Source organism: Cyanistes caeruleus, chromosome 3, assembly GCF_971803275.1.
Source record: "Cyanistes caeruleus chromosome 3, bCyaCae1.hap1.1, whole genome shotgun sequence".
In the NCBI taxonomy this organism is placed as follows: domain Eukaryota; kingdom Metazoa; phylum Chordata; class Aves; order Passeriformes; family Paridae; genus Cyanistes; species Cyanistes caeruleus.
Genome location: NC_141703.1, coordinates 5145628 through 5165412, shown reverse-complemented (window position 1 = coordinate 5165412; position 19785 = coordinate 5145628). Strand labels below are relative to the sequence as shown.

General features: G+C 41.4%; 1 protein-coding gene across 18 annotated transcripts in view; it reads right to left on the bottom strand.

Annotated features, from left to right (window-relative positions):
- Nucleotides 1–3389: 3389 nt before the first annotated feature.
- Nucleotides 3390–19785, bottom strand: part of SLC37A1 (solute carrier family 37 member 1) — a 35047-nt gene continuing 18651 nt past the window's right edge. For all 18 annotated transcript variants that reach the window (XM_086879572.1, XM_086879581.1, XM_086879573.1 and 15 more), the window contains exons 11-21: nucleotides 19173–19256; nucleotides 15186–15317; nucleotides 13548–13638; nucleotides 12550–12612; nucleotides 11602–11687; nucleotides 10926–10974; nucleotides 10046–10119; nucleotides 9157–9235; nucleotides 8467–8564; nucleotides 6578–6630; nucleotides 3390–5946 (exon numbers count right to left, since the gene is read on the bottom strand). In XM_086879572.1, the coding sequence (XP_086735698.1) occupies nucleotides 5931–5946; nucleotides 6578–6630; nucleotides 8467–8564; nucleotides 9157–9235; nucleotides 10046–10119; nucleotides 10926–10974; nucleotides 11602–11687; nucleotides 12550–12612; nucleotides 13548–13638; nucleotides 15186–15317; nucleotides 19173–19256 (825 nt within the window). In that variant the 3' untranslated portion in view covers nucleotides 3390–5930. The remainder of the gene's footprint in view (nucleotides 5947–6577; nucleotides 6631–8466; nucleotides 8565–9156; nucleotides 9236–10045; nucleotides 10120–10925; nucleotides 10975–11601; nucleotides 11688–12549; nucleotides 12613–13547; nucleotides 13639–15185; nucleotides 15318–19172; nucleotides 19257–19785) is intronic.

Here is a 19785-nt window from a genome sequence, read left to right as displayed (position 1 = left end):
CAACTGTGCTTGAAAAACACAGACAGCAAAAACAATGCAGAAGGCAGGTCCTGATGTTTACAGAGATGCAAAAGGTGAATGCACCAGAGCTGCTAATCATACCTTTTGGCTGCTTTTATGGGTCTGGAAGGCCTGAAAAAACCCTGTGTATGGGAACCAGGAATAACATTTCCCTTTTGATGGCACAGAAGGATGACATTTCGATGCTGCTTTGACAGATGCATTATTTTATTAGAGGACTTCAAGCAGGCAAACAAGGGAGCTTTGTTTTCCCTGTTACTGTAAGGCTTACATCATCTACAACCTTTCTACCAGGAGGTCTCATTTCAAATGACAGTGAGTATTGTTCTGAGAAATGCATGTGTTAGTTCTGCTTCAGATGTTCACAGGATTTCAGCCATTCTAGCTCCATTTCTAGGTGCTTTGCTGGTGATGGATTTCACCCTGCTCAAAAGATTATTTGCTGACACCTGGGGTAAGTTTAGAGCTTCATTTAGAGCCTGACAGGGATTTGTATAGGAATTTAATCTGTCTAATTTAGCTCTAACACAGGGATCAGTCCTACACCAAACATCCTTGGGCTTCTCTGCCTGCACCCCAGATTTGTCAGTCACCCTGGTGCTGCCTTTTTGGGCTGGTGACATCTATTTTGAGAACTGCCACTGTGAAAACCAGAGCAAGGCAACCCAAATGTTTCTATTTTTCTCTGCTTTCAGCAACTGCTCAGATTTACAGCAGACACACAAACCAGCTGTGATGATAGTGGATCTCCCTTGGTGCCAAGCAAGTGAGCAAAATTTGGAAGAAAGAGTATGCTTTTGAGACATCTTTTGACCTCTTTTGTTCTTTTTTACCGTATTTTCTTCCTTTCATGTAACTGAAAAGCTGCAGAGGGAGAGGGGGAGGAAGATTTATAAAGACTTTTAACAGCAATGGCTAAATTGAACCTCATTGTTACCTCTCAGTACAAAACTAAACCTGCAGGTTCTGCAGGCCACAGAAGGACACAACATTCAGCTGCTTCCAACCAGATGATCTGAGCAATTTAAGAATAAAATAAGGAATTTAATAATAAAATTCAGAACCTGCTGTACTTACTAAGCTGAAGCCTCATGTGGCTTGGGTGATTCAGACTCGAATATAATACCCTGTCCTTGCAGCAGAAACAACAGCAGTGTGTTTGGTGGAAGATTCAGAGGGAACTCACCCCTTCCAAAGGTTTTGCCTGTGTCATTCAGCTGTGATGGGCTGCCCACACCAACCACCCTTCACATCACAGGGAAGAGAAGGTGAGAACTCTGACATTATTGATCACCTTGTTTCAACACAGCGACTCGGGCTGCTGCTTCCAGTTCTGGCCCCAACCCTGGAAGCAGCTGCTGCTTTCTGAATAACCCAAGAAATTCAGACCACCTGTTCAGGGCTTAGGTACCAGATAAACTGAAAATAACTCCAGCCTTGTAACAGCGTTCCAAAGTTCATTTTTACATGGGAAGTACATGGGAAGTCGGTTTAGTGTCCTCCACTGCTGAAACAAACAGCTGGACCAAAGGGAATATTGTGGAAATGTGGGTATTTGTCAGCTGCTTTGTAAGAGAAGGAGGGAGAGAAACCCTACCCCAGTACCATCATGAGGTGAAGAAAACATCCTTAAAATCCTCAGTGTTAAGTACAGCATGGAGAGACTTGGCACACATTTTTGTAGCTGATCTCCCAGTGCAGAAATTGAGCAGGATCTTGAAATATGCTGAAGGAAGTTTGGCTCTTGTGTTCCCAGTTTACAGAGAAATCAATGTTCCACTGCAGCCAAAGCATAACTGGTAGGCAGAGGAAAAAAAAAAAACAAAAAACCACCCCAAGCATCAACTAATTATCTCCTTATTCCAAACTGGAAAATAACCAAAAGAAGGGAGACAAAGGAGGAAACAACCAACTTTATAACAACCCAGTTTATTAAACTCTTAGGCACTTGAGGTCACTTCACACGAGGCTGAATTATACCAGCAGTTACATCCTCCCTTTCCCTCTCCCCAGCCATAAGGATGACAGCCATATTTTTAACTCAGCATGGCAGCAAATGTAGTCCAAGGTCCCCAGAGCAGCAGACAGAGCCCCAGGAGTGTCTGCAGTCCCTGCCCAGTCCCTGCAGGCTGTGACAGCAGGGCAGGACACGTCCCCACCACCCCCTGGCTGGTTCAGCAGAGAGCAAAACACCACCAAAGCAGCCTTGCTCCAAGGTGAAAGGGGTTCAGCAATCAGAACATCACACCAGAGGTTGGGACAAGCCATGAAATGATCTGATCTAACCACTTACATAGCACAAGGGATATAAATTTAGTTCAGACCAGAGAATGCCACCATTACCAGTCCTGGGCCTCGTCATTTGATGGAATTGTAATCGATCTTCCCCAAATTAATTCTGTACGAAAACCATCAACCTCCAACAGCTCTAAACACCCTTTGATTTAATTTACAGCATCTTAACACCTGCCTAATCCTGAGCAGAAGTTTTGGCACAAACAACCCCAGGCATCAGTCGCTGCAGAAACCTTCCAGCAGCAAGCAAAGAACCCTGGGCCTAAACACGACGAGTTCAGCCAGAGTCTGAGGCAGCACAGCACTGGCACAAACACCCGTGGAGGATTCCCATGTTATTCTAAGGATGTCATGCCAGAAGCACATGCAATAACCTCCTCAAACAAATGGCAGAATCCCTTCTGGAATTTCCCTTATGAGCAAAACACACAGGATTAAGTCTTGGTGCATGGAGTGGGTGCACAGAACTTAGAGGCAAAAGGAGTCTCCACTTGACACTGCTGTCCCTGGAGTTATTTACCTTCTTCCCACCCTATAAACCCTTCCTACACACAGAGACAACCTCCCCCTGCAGCGTGTCCAGCAACAGCCAGGGCTCTCACAAAGATTCTCACAAGGGAGGCTCCTATTCCTCAACAGAACAGAAACTGGGATTTGAGTCTCCCTTCTTTTATAAGGCACCCCAGCTACTATTTGCCTATTCCTAGGAGGCACCGTGGTCACAAGTTTGTCAGAAATTCTGTAACCAGAAGTTGTTTTCCTTTCCAATCAGTTTTTCCCCAGTGTATCTGTGGTTTGGACGCTGCATGTCGGGCAAAGGCACAAAAACCCCCTCAAACATTTTAAAAGAATCAAGACATGATCAGAGCTAGAGAGAAAGGATGAAGCTTCTCCATGTCAAACCCATAGATACTGAAGAGCAAGCAAAGCAGACAACAAAGAGACACCTTAAAAGAGCCACACTCAGCCCCTGACTCAGGCAAATGTCCCAGCAGGGATATCTGTCCTTCCAACCAATAAATGGAGCATTTCTTCATGGAAATGTAGAAGATAAAGTACTCAACACTTCTCTGTTTAGAACAGAATCTATTTTTATTCAATACAGGATGGTGAATGGATAAAATTCACAATAATCAGCATTTAAAAAAACCCGACAAACCAACCCTGCAGTCGCATTTAAATTTGGCTGCACCTCTTGGTCACTCACATTTTTACATACAAAATTTTGTCAGTCTTGCCCATTTCCAGATTAATGGATATAGACACCTGATACTAACAAAACAACACAGTTTATTCAGTTTTTGAAAAAAGAAAAACAAATCTTTATCTTTTTGTCCAACAAATTTGTAGCTTGGAGGAACTGAAATGTAATCTGTCATTACCCCATACCCGAGTCACTGCAGTGCAAAAGCTATTCAAATAAATAAATAAATAACAACAGCAGCCCTAACAAATAAAACCCAAAACACACTTAAATACCTTCAGAAATACAACCAAAAGCTTTTTAACCTCAGACTCCAGCCCACAGGGAACAGCTTCTCAAAATCTGAGCGCAGCAGAGTTTGAACTGTTTCAGTAAACTAGTATAAAGCTCCACACATATTTCTGGGGAAAGGGACTGGAATTCCCAGCTGAAGTGGTGCTCCATCCATCTCTCCCTTGCCACACAGGTGTTGGAGATGTGCCAGGAGAGCTGTTTTGGTGTTGCAATGTTATTTTTGCCCCATCAGAGGCTGTTTCAGCAGAGCCCCATGTTCAGCCTGGCTGAGCTGAGGAGCAGTTTGACATTCCAGGAGCAATTTCCCATTCCCATTCCAGGAGAATGGAAGTCCTTTCAAGTAACACTGCTGCACAATTCACATTTACCCACAGCCCAGATTTCTGAGTTCACATGCTGAGTTTCCCCCGCCCTGGTTTGCTCAAGATGTGCGAGGTCAGCCTTCCATGCAGGTGAGTGCAGGAACAGGACCCTCCTAGAGCTCCCTGCAAGGACCTGGCACCTTCCCCGAGTCCCTGTGGGTCTGAGGCCACCCCTGCACCTCTGCTCAGCAGAACAGGTGAAAATGAGCCCATTCTGACTGGCAGGACAAGCGTGAATCAAACCTGCTGGATCAAACCAGTGATCAGAGACTGAGCAGGTACAAAGCAGCCCTGGAAATGAAGTGTTACCAGCAGCTGGTGGGACATTCCTCAATACTTTGTAGGGCTTTAAAATGTTTTGCTAGTCAAGTATAAATTGCACTGCCTCACAAAATTTAAGAGCATAGAGCAAGACAAAGGCCTAGAGCTTTAATAAATACAGTTAAGGACAACACACAGTTTAAATTATCTAATCTTTGTGATCTAAGTATAAACACCCATACAAAAAAAAAAAAATTCTTTTCACTTTGTACATCCCAAAAAAAAAAAATTTAAAAAATCACAGAAACATTCTGTTTGCAAAGCAGACAGCTGTACAAAGAAATGATATGTTCTGAAGACATTAAACCATCTATTTGCTGGGTAGCACTAGGTACTCAAATGTTCTCTTACAAACTACCACCCACACAGGTAATTTTTCTTCTGATATTTTGGCTCCAAATCTGAAACCCAGAGCCACTTTAGAGAGATTTCTGGATATTAAGGCCTGGATCAGAAGATGACTTCCACGTGCACACACCAGCACTGAAACCCGACAGAGACCCCTGTGCCAGTGGGCACCAAAGCAGCTCCACCTGCTCAGCCCCGTGAGCTGAAGCACAGGACACTTCACAGCTCTCTGCCACCCCAAAGAAACCCCTCTCATCTCAGCCCAGCCTAGCAGAGCAGAGCAGCACAATTCTGTGACGTTTACACAACCAGTTTATAATGCCCTGAAAAATCATTAGAGCCCCCACTGGAAATTCTGACTCATAAACTGCTTTTTGTTGCTTAGGACTCCTTTTTTTTGTACATTCCTAATGGAGGACTAACATCCATCCAGAGGATCTGTGAAAACTGCTAACTGCAGTACACAGCCAAGAGTAAATTCTATTTTATAACCTACCAAAAGGCTGGATGCTGTCCTTGGGAAGTAGTACTGTAACTAGAAACTAATAATACAGCAGGGTGATTATTGTCTGAGCAGCTTCAAATACTAATAGCAGCACATCTTAATAACCAGCTGATATTGTCCTCTATAAAGTGATGCTTTCTGTGTACACAAGCTGACATAAGAGACACACACTTTGCCCACTGAGACAGTCACTCATAGATTTTAAAATTTCAACTTCCTCCTGCTCTAGCTTTGCCTTGATTTTTGGCAAATACACAGTTCATAGTTTCAATTAAAAACATCCTATTAAAAGAAATAAAAAAGGCACTTGGTATTTCTCTTTGGCTCAGTCGAGGCATGCTGCTGAAACCTTCCCAAAGTCCCACCTCTTCATCTGATGAACAGTTGCCATCCTGAGGTACTTATTCATGTGCAAAAATCAGAGCTTCAGGGATTTACCTGTCTCACACTGCCCCCAGTAAACCTGCAAGGCTCTTCACCACACCCTTCAAATACAGAACAAGGTGTCCCATGGAGTTTGGTTTTCAGGGAAGAGCTCCATGCACTGGCACACTCCTTATCCCAGCTCTGGTCTCGTAGCTCAGTGCTCTTTGAACCTGGGGAAGAACAGAAACCAGGCAGCAAAAGCTGAGGGGTGAGGCAGAACAAACACCAAAAGGCAGGATCCAGCCTCTGCTGTGCATTTTTCTGTTCTCTCCATTTTCCTTCTCCAAAATTCTACAATCAAGGGGCTCAATTTAGATTTTGTGTACTGACTCACTGGATTTTTTTTTTTCTTCTTCTCAATTCAAAATACTGCAAATTCAGAGTCACCCTTTAGGGAGAACTTTTGGAAAAAAGTTACATTTTAAACTATTATTAAACACAGGGCAGGCAATTCCACACCTTCACCATGGAAGATTAAATATTTGAGAAAAAAACAATCCACAAACAAGAGACCGTGACAGAGGTACGTTTTCAGATATTTTTCAAAAGAAGATGTTCTAAAGGAACATGTCCATGGTTTGAAAACATCAAACTCTTTTGAAGCAGAATTAAAACAGACAGAAAAGGATATACACAAACCTTAACATGCCCAGTCTACATTTAGGTACTACGGGATAAAGGTTGGAATTGATCTTGGAGGTCTCTTCCAACCTTAATTTATCATTTATGGCTATATATAGAAGGCTTAGAAATGTGTTTTCAAAGTGTTATTAAAGAGCAGCAGGCACACAAAACACTTACAGGGTGTGATCTGCATGACACTGAAGTTCCTTCTGGATTAGACGGAGTAAGAGCTGCAAAAACAATCACAAAATCTCTTTAGTATCATCCAGATAAACTAGAAGCAGAATTATTCATTCTCATTTGAAACATTACCCTGTAATACTGAACTGGGTTTAAAAAAAAAAAAATAAATAAAGATTTACAGATGCTCAGTAGGGTCTGGAAGAGGAGCTTTCACAATAAGCAGGCAAGAGGAAAATAATTTTCTTTTTGCATCTGAGAGGTCAATTTCTTCATAAAAACCACATTTTCTGGTTACTTCACCAGCAAATGTGTAAAGAAACCAGCAGAGGGACCCCGAGGCTTCAAGAAAACATGTCAGAAAGAAATTTTGGGGCATGGAAGTATTTTAGCTGCTATTTGCCAAAAACAACCCTGGGTGTGAAAAGCTTTAATCCCACAATTAGTCACGGTCAGTACAGACAGTCGGGTTTGTTTGTCTGTGCAGCATCAGGGCTTTCAAGTGCACTTGAAAAGGATTATTGAGATAACAAATACAATTTGATGGTTATCATGTACAATAAAGACAATTGGTTTCCTCACTGTTTCAGGTTATGTTATCCTCAGAATCTCATTATTATAAATATAAGTTTGCTCACTGTTTTAAGTATGGATGTTTTAAGAAATTAAAGATTTTCAGAGGCACAGAAGTGGCCAGGAATGACAGAACTGAATGCCACATAAGAGGCTAATGCCCCCTTGAGGTATCCTTGGAGAAATAATATTTGAACACAGGTATCCATATGCTGCACTGCAAAAACCAGGCAAAGCAGAACAGTTATGCAAAAAAGAATTTATTACAATTGCAGAGTCAAACCTCTCAAAACCAGAGCTTTGCAAAGGTGTTTTAATTGATTCTGCAAAGAAATGTGGCATTTTTTTCCATTTTAATCAATAACTCTAGGAGAAAAACTACGAGAATTTTATCTAGGAAGAATTTGACAATCTCCCAAGCCTCACTCTGCAGCACTAAATACCAAATACTGAAACCAGCACAAACCAGGATTTGCTGCTGTGGATAAAGCTGCTGACTACCAGTGGCAAAATACTTCAGCTATTAACTTCTCTAATTTATTTATTTCATTTCCAGAGAATTACTCCTAAACATGAAAATGTTACTTTTAAAGTCAGGGTTTAATTTGAATTTAGAAAAAAATGCCTCAGTTGTGACTCAAAGGTTTTCTGATTTTCTTGTGCCAGGAAGGGAATGGTCTGACGCTCTCAGCCCCTCTGCAGGAGCCCAGAGCTCAGTGCTTTGGACCAAGCCACCACCTGTGCACTCTTTTTTCACCAAACATCTGCTCCTGGTTACTGTCAAAAGCCAGGATTGCCAGTTCCTCATCAAATTTAGAACAGCTGTTTCAGGGCCCATCTGGAAAATGGGATGTATTAACTTTCAACAGCTTCATTATCAGGGTGATTTTGGTGATACAGCAACGTAGGAAAACATTTTGTGTGGCTTTGATCAAAAGAAAACAGAAGAGATTCTTCTGTGAGTGGAATCTGAGGCAACTTCTAGGTCTAAATATGAAGGTTTTCTTGTAATTATGCCTGCTCTGAGCTGCTCAGCCAGCAATTAACAGCTGGGTATTTGCTCAGGAATTGAAGTGCATCAGAACTGACTTGCACTTTTGATTAAAAAAATCAAAAAGGTTTTTTAATCAAAAAATTAACTGAGAATTATGAGATGAGAATTTCAAAACAAGCAAATTTGCTGTTAAGACTGAAAATCTCCTACACCACTGGTAGTCGAATACAACACAGAATATTTAAATGGCAAAAGGACAATTTGCATTTTGGGATAGTTTAGCAGAGAGGAAAGTCACAATGTAAATTTTTAGACTTACTAGCAAGGCACAAGCATCTGCCACCATGAGCATGTAAAACACGTTGTTCCAACCAGAAGGGGAAATAAGGCCAGCCAGGAGAGGCCCCAGGGCTGCACCTAAAATATAATATTATTACATATGTATTTAATATATTAAATAATATTTATTGAATTAGTAACATTATATTTTGGTATTTTATATAATATACTGTGAGAACTGTGCAATGTAAGATTTACTCTACTGAAATATAGCTATTCTGAATTAGAGTATCTATTTTTCCACCTAGTTAACTGAATATTACCTGATGTATTAAAAGATCCCAGGAAGTGCAAAACATTACTGGTACAGATGGGAAGCTGGAAGACTTAGATGTGTGATAAACATCTGCCTTTGACTCAACAAAATGCTCATCCAGTACTGAGCTGAATTTTACTCAGTTTTCCCTTCCATATGGAGGGCATAAATAAAATATCCCTGATCCCAGGACAGCCCAGTGCCACCTCCTTTTCCTGTCTGTGCCCAGTATCCGTCATCCCCCCTTCCTCCCACCCTCAGGTGTGGGACCACTGGAGGTTTCAGGTTAAGTTTGTGCTGTTCCCCATTTCCAAAACTGTTCTGAATCCTCACAAAACGTGACCTGAAGAGCCCAGTTCCTCAAAAATTCTTAGTTTTAACCTGCTACAGCTGGGGCAGGTGGCCTTGGCTTACCCACAGATCCTGTCCCGTCGATGATCGCCGTCACTGTGGACAAGGCTCTTGCGTTCCCTTTCAGGCTTTTATGGGTACCCTGGAGGGACAGAGATGGCTGAGACCCATCCTGAGCTGAGCTCTGAAAGAGCCCTGCTAGCACCATCCATCTCCCACCCCTCCACATCGCCTCTGTGCTCTGGAGATGCCTCAAGCACTCTGTCAGCCCCTGGAACAAGGCTAAGGGTGAAATGGGCATTGCCTGGTGGGCACCTTGGTCCTCCAGGCCAAGGACAGGGCTCCAGAGGATGCCTGGAGATTTCTGCCCTGCTCCTTTTCCTGCATTTAAGACAATAAGAGGACTTTTGCCTCTTGCCTGGTGCCCTTAAGAACCAGCACATTACGAAACAAACTTCCAAAGTCTCCCTACTGAGAAATGTTAATGTTTTCTCATGGCATTTGTGACTTAGCTGACCTGATCCTGCTGGAAGTGCTGACAGCTTAAATACCTTTACTTCTGTAAAGGTCTGTGCCAGATAGAGCTTTCTGATGGGAATTAAATCACTAGCTCATGTCTCACACAGGTACAGCCCCTCCAATCATTTAAAAATTGCAAAATATAGAAGGGGATAAGGCACCTGTACAGAGGCCTGGCTTTCCATGAAACCTTCAGGCTCAATCTGGGCTGTCACCCACAATCTTGTGAGAGGTCCAGAATAATTTAGAAGCCTCTCACAAGCATGGCATTCATTCATGCTAAAACACAAAAACAGATCTCAGTGGCTGAGTTCAGCGCTGCCTTTCCAGCTCCTTTCTCCTCTGCTTTGGGACAATGCAGCCCCTTCCCTGGTGACCCTGCAGGACTCAAAGGGCTCTCTCTGGAGGCCAGATGTCACAGGGGAAAACTCACCAAGTCAGCAGAGACAGCAGTGGTGATCAGGGCATAAGGGCCATTCACCAGGGCACCACTGATAAGCAGCATCACTGTTCCAAGTTAAAAATAAAAAAAAAAAGAGAAAGAAAAATGTGAGTTGCATGAAAAACTGCTCACCATAACTGCAGGACACATCACAGCCTATGGCTCCCAAGTTGTTTAATCCTTCCTTGGCTCCCCTGACCCAATACAGAATTGGGAAAGGACAAAAAACCATATCCATTCCTCTCTCTTTTTCATGCTCACTCCATGATGTGAATTCTCAAACATACCAGCAGATGGGGCCGAGACTAAAAGCACTTCCCGGGTCTTTATTGATCCTGGCAGGTCACAGAAAGGGGAATATTTGACCAAACTGACCATGAGGGCAGGGGCTGCTCACAAGGTACACCCACAACTCCCTTCTCTCCTTGCACAGTACCAGAGGACCCTAAAAGTGAATGAGGCCTTAGGTAGGTGAGACACCACTGCCAGCACTCCTGTTTTCATTTCTGGTTCGAGCTAACAAGTGAGTTCAGCCTATTCAAATAAAGCTAATACTGCTGTCAAAAGTACTACAGGCAATAGTTAAGCATCTCTGACATTTGGAACAAGGGATATAAAAACCCTGTGCTGACACAAGCTCCAGAAAGACTAATGATGTTAACTAAATCTGTTCTCTTGCCACCCCTCACTCACTTCCTGCATTCCCACTTCAACCTTTAAAACCCTGCGAGATCAAACTTAAGGTATTTGATTCCATACTTCTTCCTCTAAAGAAAAGATAAAATAGGAAATAGGAAAAACTGAAAGAGCATCAAAGGTGATAAATGCAAAGTTCATAGAAAGCTAGGCAGAATAATTTAAAAATACTCACCTACAGTAGCCTCAAGGCCCATTTTACTGACTGCAGAGAACATGTACAGCTGTAAAGGGAATGAATAAGCACTCAGAATATCAACATATGGACTAATCCTGGGTTCCCCATTTGCTCCATGTTAACTACAAGATTATCTTAAGTTAGTATTACATGAAATATAAAAAAAAAGGTTTTACTAAACCCTTTTAGGCCACAGTAGAATGATTGTTTGATTGGACACAGAAGGGAGATAAGGGGTAGGATCCCATTCCTCTGTGTGCTTTCAGAAGGAAGGGCTGTGTTATGAGATCAATTTTAAACTCTCCAACTTCCACACAGCACAGATTACAACTCTTGAAAAAATCAAATAAAAATGTCTCTCTCATGTCCATCTGCTGTTTTTCCAACAGTTACAGCTCAGAAATTTTATCCTTTGAGCAGCTAAAATTCTGGCTAACAACTGAACATCAGATTTTACAAGAGAGTGAAACTTTCCATATATTCTGCAACAAAAAAAAATACATTAGGCTTGTTTGCTTGTTAAGCCCCAATATCTACACTTGCTCAGCTTTTCATGCCAGTTTTTAGTCTGGCCTGGACTCTACATCCAGGCTGGGAGATGCTGCCTGCAGAACTGTCCAGGGAATGGTGTCACAGCCTCAGCCACGGCTGTGAGAGAGGGGCAGGCTCTTACTGTGGGTGCTGCAAGCAGCAACATCATTCCGCAGGTTGATGCCCTCTTCTCCAGCCTGTCTGAAATGAGACCTGCCAAAATCCCACCTGAAAGAACACACAGGGGTGAGGAAAACATTCAGTGTGTGTTCTGCACAGAAGACATCAGTTTAATTTAATGAAACAGAACCCAATGGCTTTTACTGCATAGTTACACAATTCACACAGCAACATCCTCATTAACCCAACCACTTCTGACCTGAAGGCAACAGAAGCAGACACTTGTTCCTCCTTGTTATTTATTCCAAATATCCAAGGCAAAAAGCCTTTTACCAGGTGCCACATGGCCCTACTGCTGGAGTTCTGGAATCCACTCACTGGTCTCTTAATTCCTCATGTGCAATAGAAAACTTGGTTCTCTGTCCATGTCCCACTGCAACAGGGAAACGGGCTAAACTGTCTGCACTAGCATGAAAATTTATTCAGTGGTCACCCTGCAAATTATAAAGGAATAGCCTAGTCCTCATTATTATTATTATTATCATTATTATCTCCTAGTTTTATCACATACAGTTATAAAAGGTATCAAGAAAAAATAAACCAGAACACCCATGGCCATTAACCTTTGTGCCCATGAAATCCACACCTCTGAACAAACAGGCACAGTTCTCTGAAGTTAGACTGACAAAAGGAAGTATTTTGATGGGTGGTGACCAAGACTCATGGGCCAGAGCTGATGGAGATAAAAGATTCCATAATTTGACTATTCCAATCTCTGCTGAACAGTATCACTGGCTGTGAAGGTATTTTACTAGATTTTCACTTTTCAACACAACTCTCAGCTCAGTACCTTTACTGCTACTCTTTTTGAGTAGAAATAATGCATATGAACTATAAAATACCTAAGCTGTGTACACCAGAGCCTTTCCTGAACTGCTGTGATCAAGAGTGAAATAACATTAAAACTTACCAAAGATCCCACCCACATCAAACAGTGTAGAAAGGTCCCCAGCTCTTTTGGCATCAAGATGCTCTGGTGAGAGAAGCAAAACATTTATCTCATTTCTGGACTATAAAACATGGAAATCTCAGCAGTCTTGTAATGCCAGAGCAAAGGAATCTTACAGCAGAATTCTTTATTCAGAATAATAAGATGATGATGTGTAAAAGAAATAAAAACAAAAGCAGGTATTTGGCAATACAGACTTTTGAATGCAATTACTCTCACTGGAAGAGACATTTTACAACTTTTATAATCACAGAATTAAAGGATGGTCTGGGTTGGAAGGGATCTCTAAAGATCATCCAGTCCAACCCTCTGCCATGAGCAGGGACATCTTCAATTAGATCAGGTTGCCCAGAGCTTCATCCAGCCTGAGCTTGAATGTTTCCAGGGATGGGGCATCCACAGGTTTGATGGTGCAGCATTTCATCACCCTCATTGCAAAAAAAATTCTTTTTTATATCTGGTCTAAATCTATTCTCTTTTAGTCTAAAATAATTACCCCTTCTCCTATTGCAACAGACCTAGCTAAAAAGTTGGTCTATCTTGCACTCTAAAAGTATAAAAAAATCAAAACATCAGCACTGAACAGACAAAAAAAACTAATTTACATTATTTTGTATATGTTTCTAATGTTTTGCATATGTTTACTAATGTATAGTACATTTCAGGCATGAAAAGTATTGTTAGAAAGTAAAACTTTTTGATTTGTTTGCAAGAGCCAAAGACACAGCATTTATGCCTGGAATTACTGATGATAAGCCAGACACTTCTGCTTGTTTTGAAAACACCCTCTCTTGTAACACTGAATTTATAAACCTGTTTGGTGACTTACAACTGCCCTGACACTGCAGCAGAGAAAGCCTTTCAGAAGCAATAATGTTTATTTTCTTATTATTATTCCACGCTGGTATTTGCAGAGACTTTGTAGCCACAATTCTGTACCCCTTTCCTGTAATACTCACCTACATTTGTGATGTAGAGGGGAAGCCAGAAGAGGAAAGTGTAGCTCACCAGCTTGGCAAACAGGAGACAAAGGGAGAACTCCACAACTCCCTGAGAGAGTAATGGAAACAGGGAGTTAGCATCTTGACAGAGCTATTTGCTTTCACAGAGCATTATGAAAATGGTTTCTAGGAGGCATTTAGGCTTTGATTTTTCTGTCATGAATTCCCAAGAAGCATTCTTCCTCTGAGAGCACAAACCTTGCACTCTGAGGAGACTGGTATTTTACTTACCTATTTCCTTTCAATTGTACTGAACTGCCTGAAGAGAGAACACTAAAATGGTACTGAATAACCTGAGCAGAGAACACAGAAATGAATGTGAAGGGTTTTATACTGTTTGGGACACCTGCATCATTTATTTCCCTTAAATAAAGTTGTTACACAGGTTTGGAGTGTGTTCCAGAGAAACTGGCATATTTTTGTGCTCTTTATCTCCTTCCTTCAGATGGGTTCAAGATTGCTGCCTCACTCTTCAGCTCAATAAAAAGCCAGTAAACCAGTCTGACACAATGCAGATGTGTAAGAGCACATCACAGATTGAGCAATGACCTGTTTAAAGCTCTAACTTGCTCCATCCTCTTTCCTGCTGAACACATAAAAGTGCATTTACTGCACAGAGCTGCAACTGGACTGCCAAATTAACCCATCTTCATTCCCTTCACTATCTGACAATTTCTTGTTTGGAACCAGATTTCTGAAGTCCCTGGTGTGGAGGGCTGCAGCTATCCTGAGGAACAGCACACACATTCCACATGAAGCTGTGTCCCCTCCCAACAACAGGCAGGACAAATACCACAGGTTTCAGAGATTCCAGGTGGCAGCAGCAGGAATTTTTCACCCACTACTTCCACTTTGCCACAGGAAAAACAGTTGAGGACCAGACTGAACGTGATGAGAAGATGCAGGAATACAGTGGTTGGGTGCAGGATTTTTTTTTACTCTAATCTTCTTCTTCAATAATCTACTTCTGCATTCAGGCTTAAGGTTGAGTGGACAATCAAAAATGACAGGTTCTGACCTCGAGGAAGCTTCATTTCCTTTGCCAGCAGTCCAAATATTTGGGCTGCCTGAAACTTCTCAGAAAAGAGATTTTAAGATTAAAACTTTTTAAAACAATGCAGAGGAATGTAGAAAGGGGAGCCATAGAAGGAAGTTCTGACAGACAGAAGTGCTTATGGACTCACTTTGCTATTCCACCCTCAACAACTACATGTCATTAGGTTCAGTCAACTTTTAGAAGAGACTTTAGGACAGAATAAACTATTTCAATCAACAGAAACCACCCTGCCCAACCGCCAGGCCCCTCCCAGGCTGACACAAGTTGATAAAGTCATTATCCAAATGTCTCTTGAACATTATCAGAGAGATCAGCAGCTCTCTCTCCACCTTCCCTCCCCAGCAAGCTTCAGGGAGCAATGAGGTCTCCTCTCAGCCTCCTTTCCTCCAAATAAACCAAGCCCAAAGTCCTCCACATTTCAAGACTCTGATGCAAAGTTAATATCCACTACTGTACCACCTAGAACTTATGAATTCACCTAGAAATATGAATTCTGAAGCAAAATTCAGTTCTTAGAGAGGAGCAGCACAGGCACTCACAGGTATCCTCAGGGCCCCAAGGAAGCTGATGGCTGATGTCCCATGCCTTCCTTCCCCAGTGGCCACAGAGCTGGGGCTCAGTGACAGGCTGCAGGTCTCAGGGTCAGTCAGTAAATGCTGCATCTCTGGATCCTGCAACATCCCCCAGCAACAGATGAGAGAGAGGAAAGAACAAAACCACAAAATATGTATTGAGAAATCAAACAATTCCAAAATAATTTTTAAGAACAAGTATCTATTTTATCACAGAAAGTTACAGCCCTTAAAACTGTCTTGGTGTGGACATCCAGAGTACACAGAGAGAGCAGAGACTATATGCAGAATATCAGGTGGTATCAGGATGTTTCTGAGTGCATACAGTCCATATCAGAACCAAGTTTCTGTTCTACTGAAGAACAGTTTCAAGTTGCAAAAACCCCAAATATTATGAGTATATCCAATGGAATAAAACAGTTTCCAATCTTCCCTCGCCCCACTAGATAAATGTGGTCTAATTAAAGCTGACAAGCTACTGAGTCCTACAACATTGTGTACAAGAAATTTCTACAAGGATGCATTTCTGTACAAAATAATGGATTATCTTTTTTCTGTAGCAATACCAAGCCTGTTTTTCAGACTCTGAAACATCATCTTACTGACTGATCTAGGAACAGGCCATCTTTCCACATGAATTATGGACAGTGAGTGCTTTATATTAAGTAATCACTTAATAGAAATTAATTTTTTATTTTTTTTTTAGAAATCTGTTCCATTTGAACATTGCAATTGCCAAAATATAAAAGCCTGGAGTTCACCAGCATTGCCTAACCTGTGAATTTTGAGTTCTTTTCTAGTACTAGGAAGGATTCTATTCCAAGAATTCCACTGGCTGCTAAGAATACTTGTGGACCAAGTTACCACTCCACAAGAACAAGCCATCTCAGTGTAGCCAGGAGGGTTTATGTTATTTTTAATCCTCTACCAGACTGAAGTGAACTCTCAGAATAGAATTGGAAATGTACATCTTACAGCTGTACACAGGAAAACAAAAAATAAATCAGGTATAAATAGCCCTCAGTACTTCTTTTCCAACTTGGAAAAAGGATGGGATGTAGCTACCCTCACTTTCACCTGCTTGCTGGGAGGCTTTACCAAGCTGTGTACTTTTCCTAGTTATGTATTCTACACACTGTCTTCTTTCTCCTAATTCTTCAGCACCTGAACAAAGCCTCAGTGAAGAATTAAACCTCAAATATATATTTGACTGTAGGCTAGAAAGGATATAACAGCAGGCTGTTCCATTTCCAATGCTTATTGCAAAGATGAAAACTTTAATATCTGCTAAGCTGATGGGGGAAGGAAAAAAAAAGTGCTGGAAAAATTCAATTGTGCTATTTTATACTCAGTGATTCTATATAAATTCTGTTTTTAAAGAACATCATTTAGGAGAGGGCACCAGGGAACCATCTGGACACCTGAGCCCAGACACTCAGCACAGTTTCAGAAGCTGCCAGGCAGCATCCAAAATTCTAGACATGGTTGTTAGATGGGATGCAGGACTTAGAGGAGTCCACTGTCTGGGCTCAGGTGAAAAAGCATAACCCAGAAGACAGAAAAAACACCTAGGGACCTTTGACATGGCAGTGCAAATCTGTATCATGGCCCAAGAGTCACCCTATCATCATAAAAAATATTCATCTTCTGAATTACTGGAGCAACTTCAAAACTTCAACTATTTTAACAGCACTAGTTTAAACCATAAGCAATCATTTTTTTTAAAAAAATGAGAGAGAGAGGGGGAAAAAGAGGGGAAAAAAAAAAGGGTTTAAGCAGTGAAGCTCCCCACTGGATTCTAGATGGTGTCTGATGATAGATGCTGCACAATCAGCACAGCAAACTCAGCCAGGACTGTATGAGACAACACTGCTCATTCTCAGACAAGCAGCTCTAAATCTCCTTTGGAAGAGCAGGTAAATATTGCAGTAGAGGTGGCCAAAGTCCAAACAACTTATTTAAGCTCATGCTGGAAACTTCTGTCGATGATTTGGGGGTTTTTATGCTACACATAGCTAAAGGATATATAAACCCAGCAGTTTGTGCTTGGCAGAGATGGCTTTGTACAGCCTGGCCAGCTTGTCTCAGAGCATGATCAGGCATATGGCACACTCTTGATCTCTGGGGAAGGATTCATTATATCACAATTTTTTTTGTCATTTTTATGAGGCCAACCTAACATAAGCAGCAATGAAGGCACAGAGGTATTCAGGTCACGCAGCCAAAAACACATTCTGCTTTCAATCACTGCAGATGCTGAGTATTTGCTTCCTTTTTACAGTAATTGCAGAGGTCAATGAAAACCCAATAAAAGCTGCCATTGCAGTGTGCTTGGAGACCATCCCATAAATGCAAAACATCTGCTGTTTGTAGAGGCTCAAAAGCTGACTGTGAAAATCAGCTCCAAATAACTGCAACACAACCCCTGCAAAAAAGGGAAGATGTTCAGTTTGGCTCTGGCAGGAAAAAGATGTTCTTCTATCACTGGCAGAAAATCAGGAAGCCCCAAAGAGTGACAAAGAAGGGGTTTCAATGATTTTTTTTCGTTTCTTTTTAAACCTTGTTAAGACTCTGTGTTACAAACATAGCCCAGCTGGCAGGGTGGAGAGGGAAGGGAGGGATATTCCCAGGATTGCCAGCAATTCCCCCAGGTTCACTGTCTGTGTTTCCTCTCTGTCCTGCTCCCAAGGGACACCAGTCAGAGGGAGAGGGGTACATTTCCATCACCCTTTGCTTGGCAGACCCTTCACAGGGTGGCAGCAGAGGCACCAGCAGAGTGAAAAAGGGAAATATCTGTCCACTGATTTACATGGTTTTTTAGCTTTGTCATCATGACTTAGAATCAGATTGGCTGGAGTAGGAAAGGACTTGAAGATCATCCAATTCCAACCCTCTTCCACTATCCCACGTTTCTCTAAGCCCCATCCAGCCTGGCCTTGGACACTTCCAGGGATGGGACAGCCACAGCTTCTCTAGGCCACTTGTTCCAGTGCTTCACCCACCCTTTCTTCCATAAACTTAAAAGAATTTCTTCTGCAAATTCCGTCTTGCCTAAATACACCTGCTGATATTCTTACATCCTCCCTTACCTTCCAGCTGATTGTGAAACAACAAATGGTTTCTGGGCTAGAGACTGTTGTTGGGCAGCTCAAAACAAAAATAATAAACTCAGTACAGAGGGGGTTTAAGCTTTATTGAAGTGTTTCCTTAACAAAAATTTCAAAACTTTTTTACCAGCACTGATTGTTCCACCCTGTGAATGCTCATTATTATTCTATGAGCAAAGGATAAAGAGAACAGGAAGTTTCTATTTTCCTGGAAAAGTCTGAAAGAAGTTAAAAAAAAAAGTTATCCTCTCAGGATACAACGTGCTGAGTGTACTGAATACAAACACAAAATTTCAAATGGAAATTTTCAGTTCATGTCCATCAGAAGATAAAATGTTTTTCTGCCCACAAAATGGGCAAGTCCAGAACTCATTTTCCAGTGAGAAAAAACAGCTTTTATGGTTAAGAGTTTTAAGCAAGATTTTTGTGAATAATTGCTTATATTTAGAACTCTCCATCTCCACATATAATCTTGTAAGTACAGACAGCTTTGAAAGGAGAAGGGAGAGAAGTGAGACTGCAAGGACAGGACACAATATACATAATTAAAATATTTCAAGTGGACTGTTTTTAAAGTATTTTGCAGTGCATTATTTCTGATGGAATCGTGTCAAGATCACAAAAAAAAGGAGACCAATTGAGCAAGCACAGCCATCTCATAGAGCTCAGTTTGCATTATTTATGGCAGGTAAAGCTCACTTCCCTCATCTGAATTTACATTTGTGTCTGAAGATGGAAGCAGATTTCAGCATCATAAAAAGAGGACCAATCTTTACAAACAGAAAATGTTTCAGCTGTGCCTTAAGAAGTCTTCTATGCTATTTTACAGCAATGTTTTATATTTTACCTGAGGTTTGCCATTTTCCTTAGCATTTAAGGTCGGCATCTGGATTCTGCACCGAGAGGCGCCGTTCAGGAAGGTTTTAGAACTCTAAAAAAAAAGAAAACAAACTCTGTATTTTTGCTGCTTGGGTTTTTTTTGTTTGTTTTTTTTAAGGATTACATTAGCATCAATCATCTCTCTGGAACAAGTTTTTGTGCATTGTAACATAAATATAACCCCAACTGGAGCATCTTTAATTTGATGACTGTGTATTTTGAGATTTTCAAGTACTTACACAGACCTATGGCAACAGACATAAAATGCACTCACAAATTGATCTGAAAGCTTATTTCACACTGGTTTGATACAGGAGATGCTGAATTCAGAGCACAGTCATGCCCCTTTCAACATCTCTAGCTGCTTCTTCCTCTACTGAACTTACTGACATTGCAAACTAAGTTCTTGCTCTTGAACAGCAACTACACAAGTTGATTTGTTTCATGAAAACCTTCATTTTTCACTTTCCTAATCCCTTTGAGAGAAAAGTTCATCCCTTTTGCTTATATTCTACAGCACTATATTCTTTTAGCCCATAAATGTGTTCTTGTGGATAGGAGTATTGATGAGGAGCCTGAGC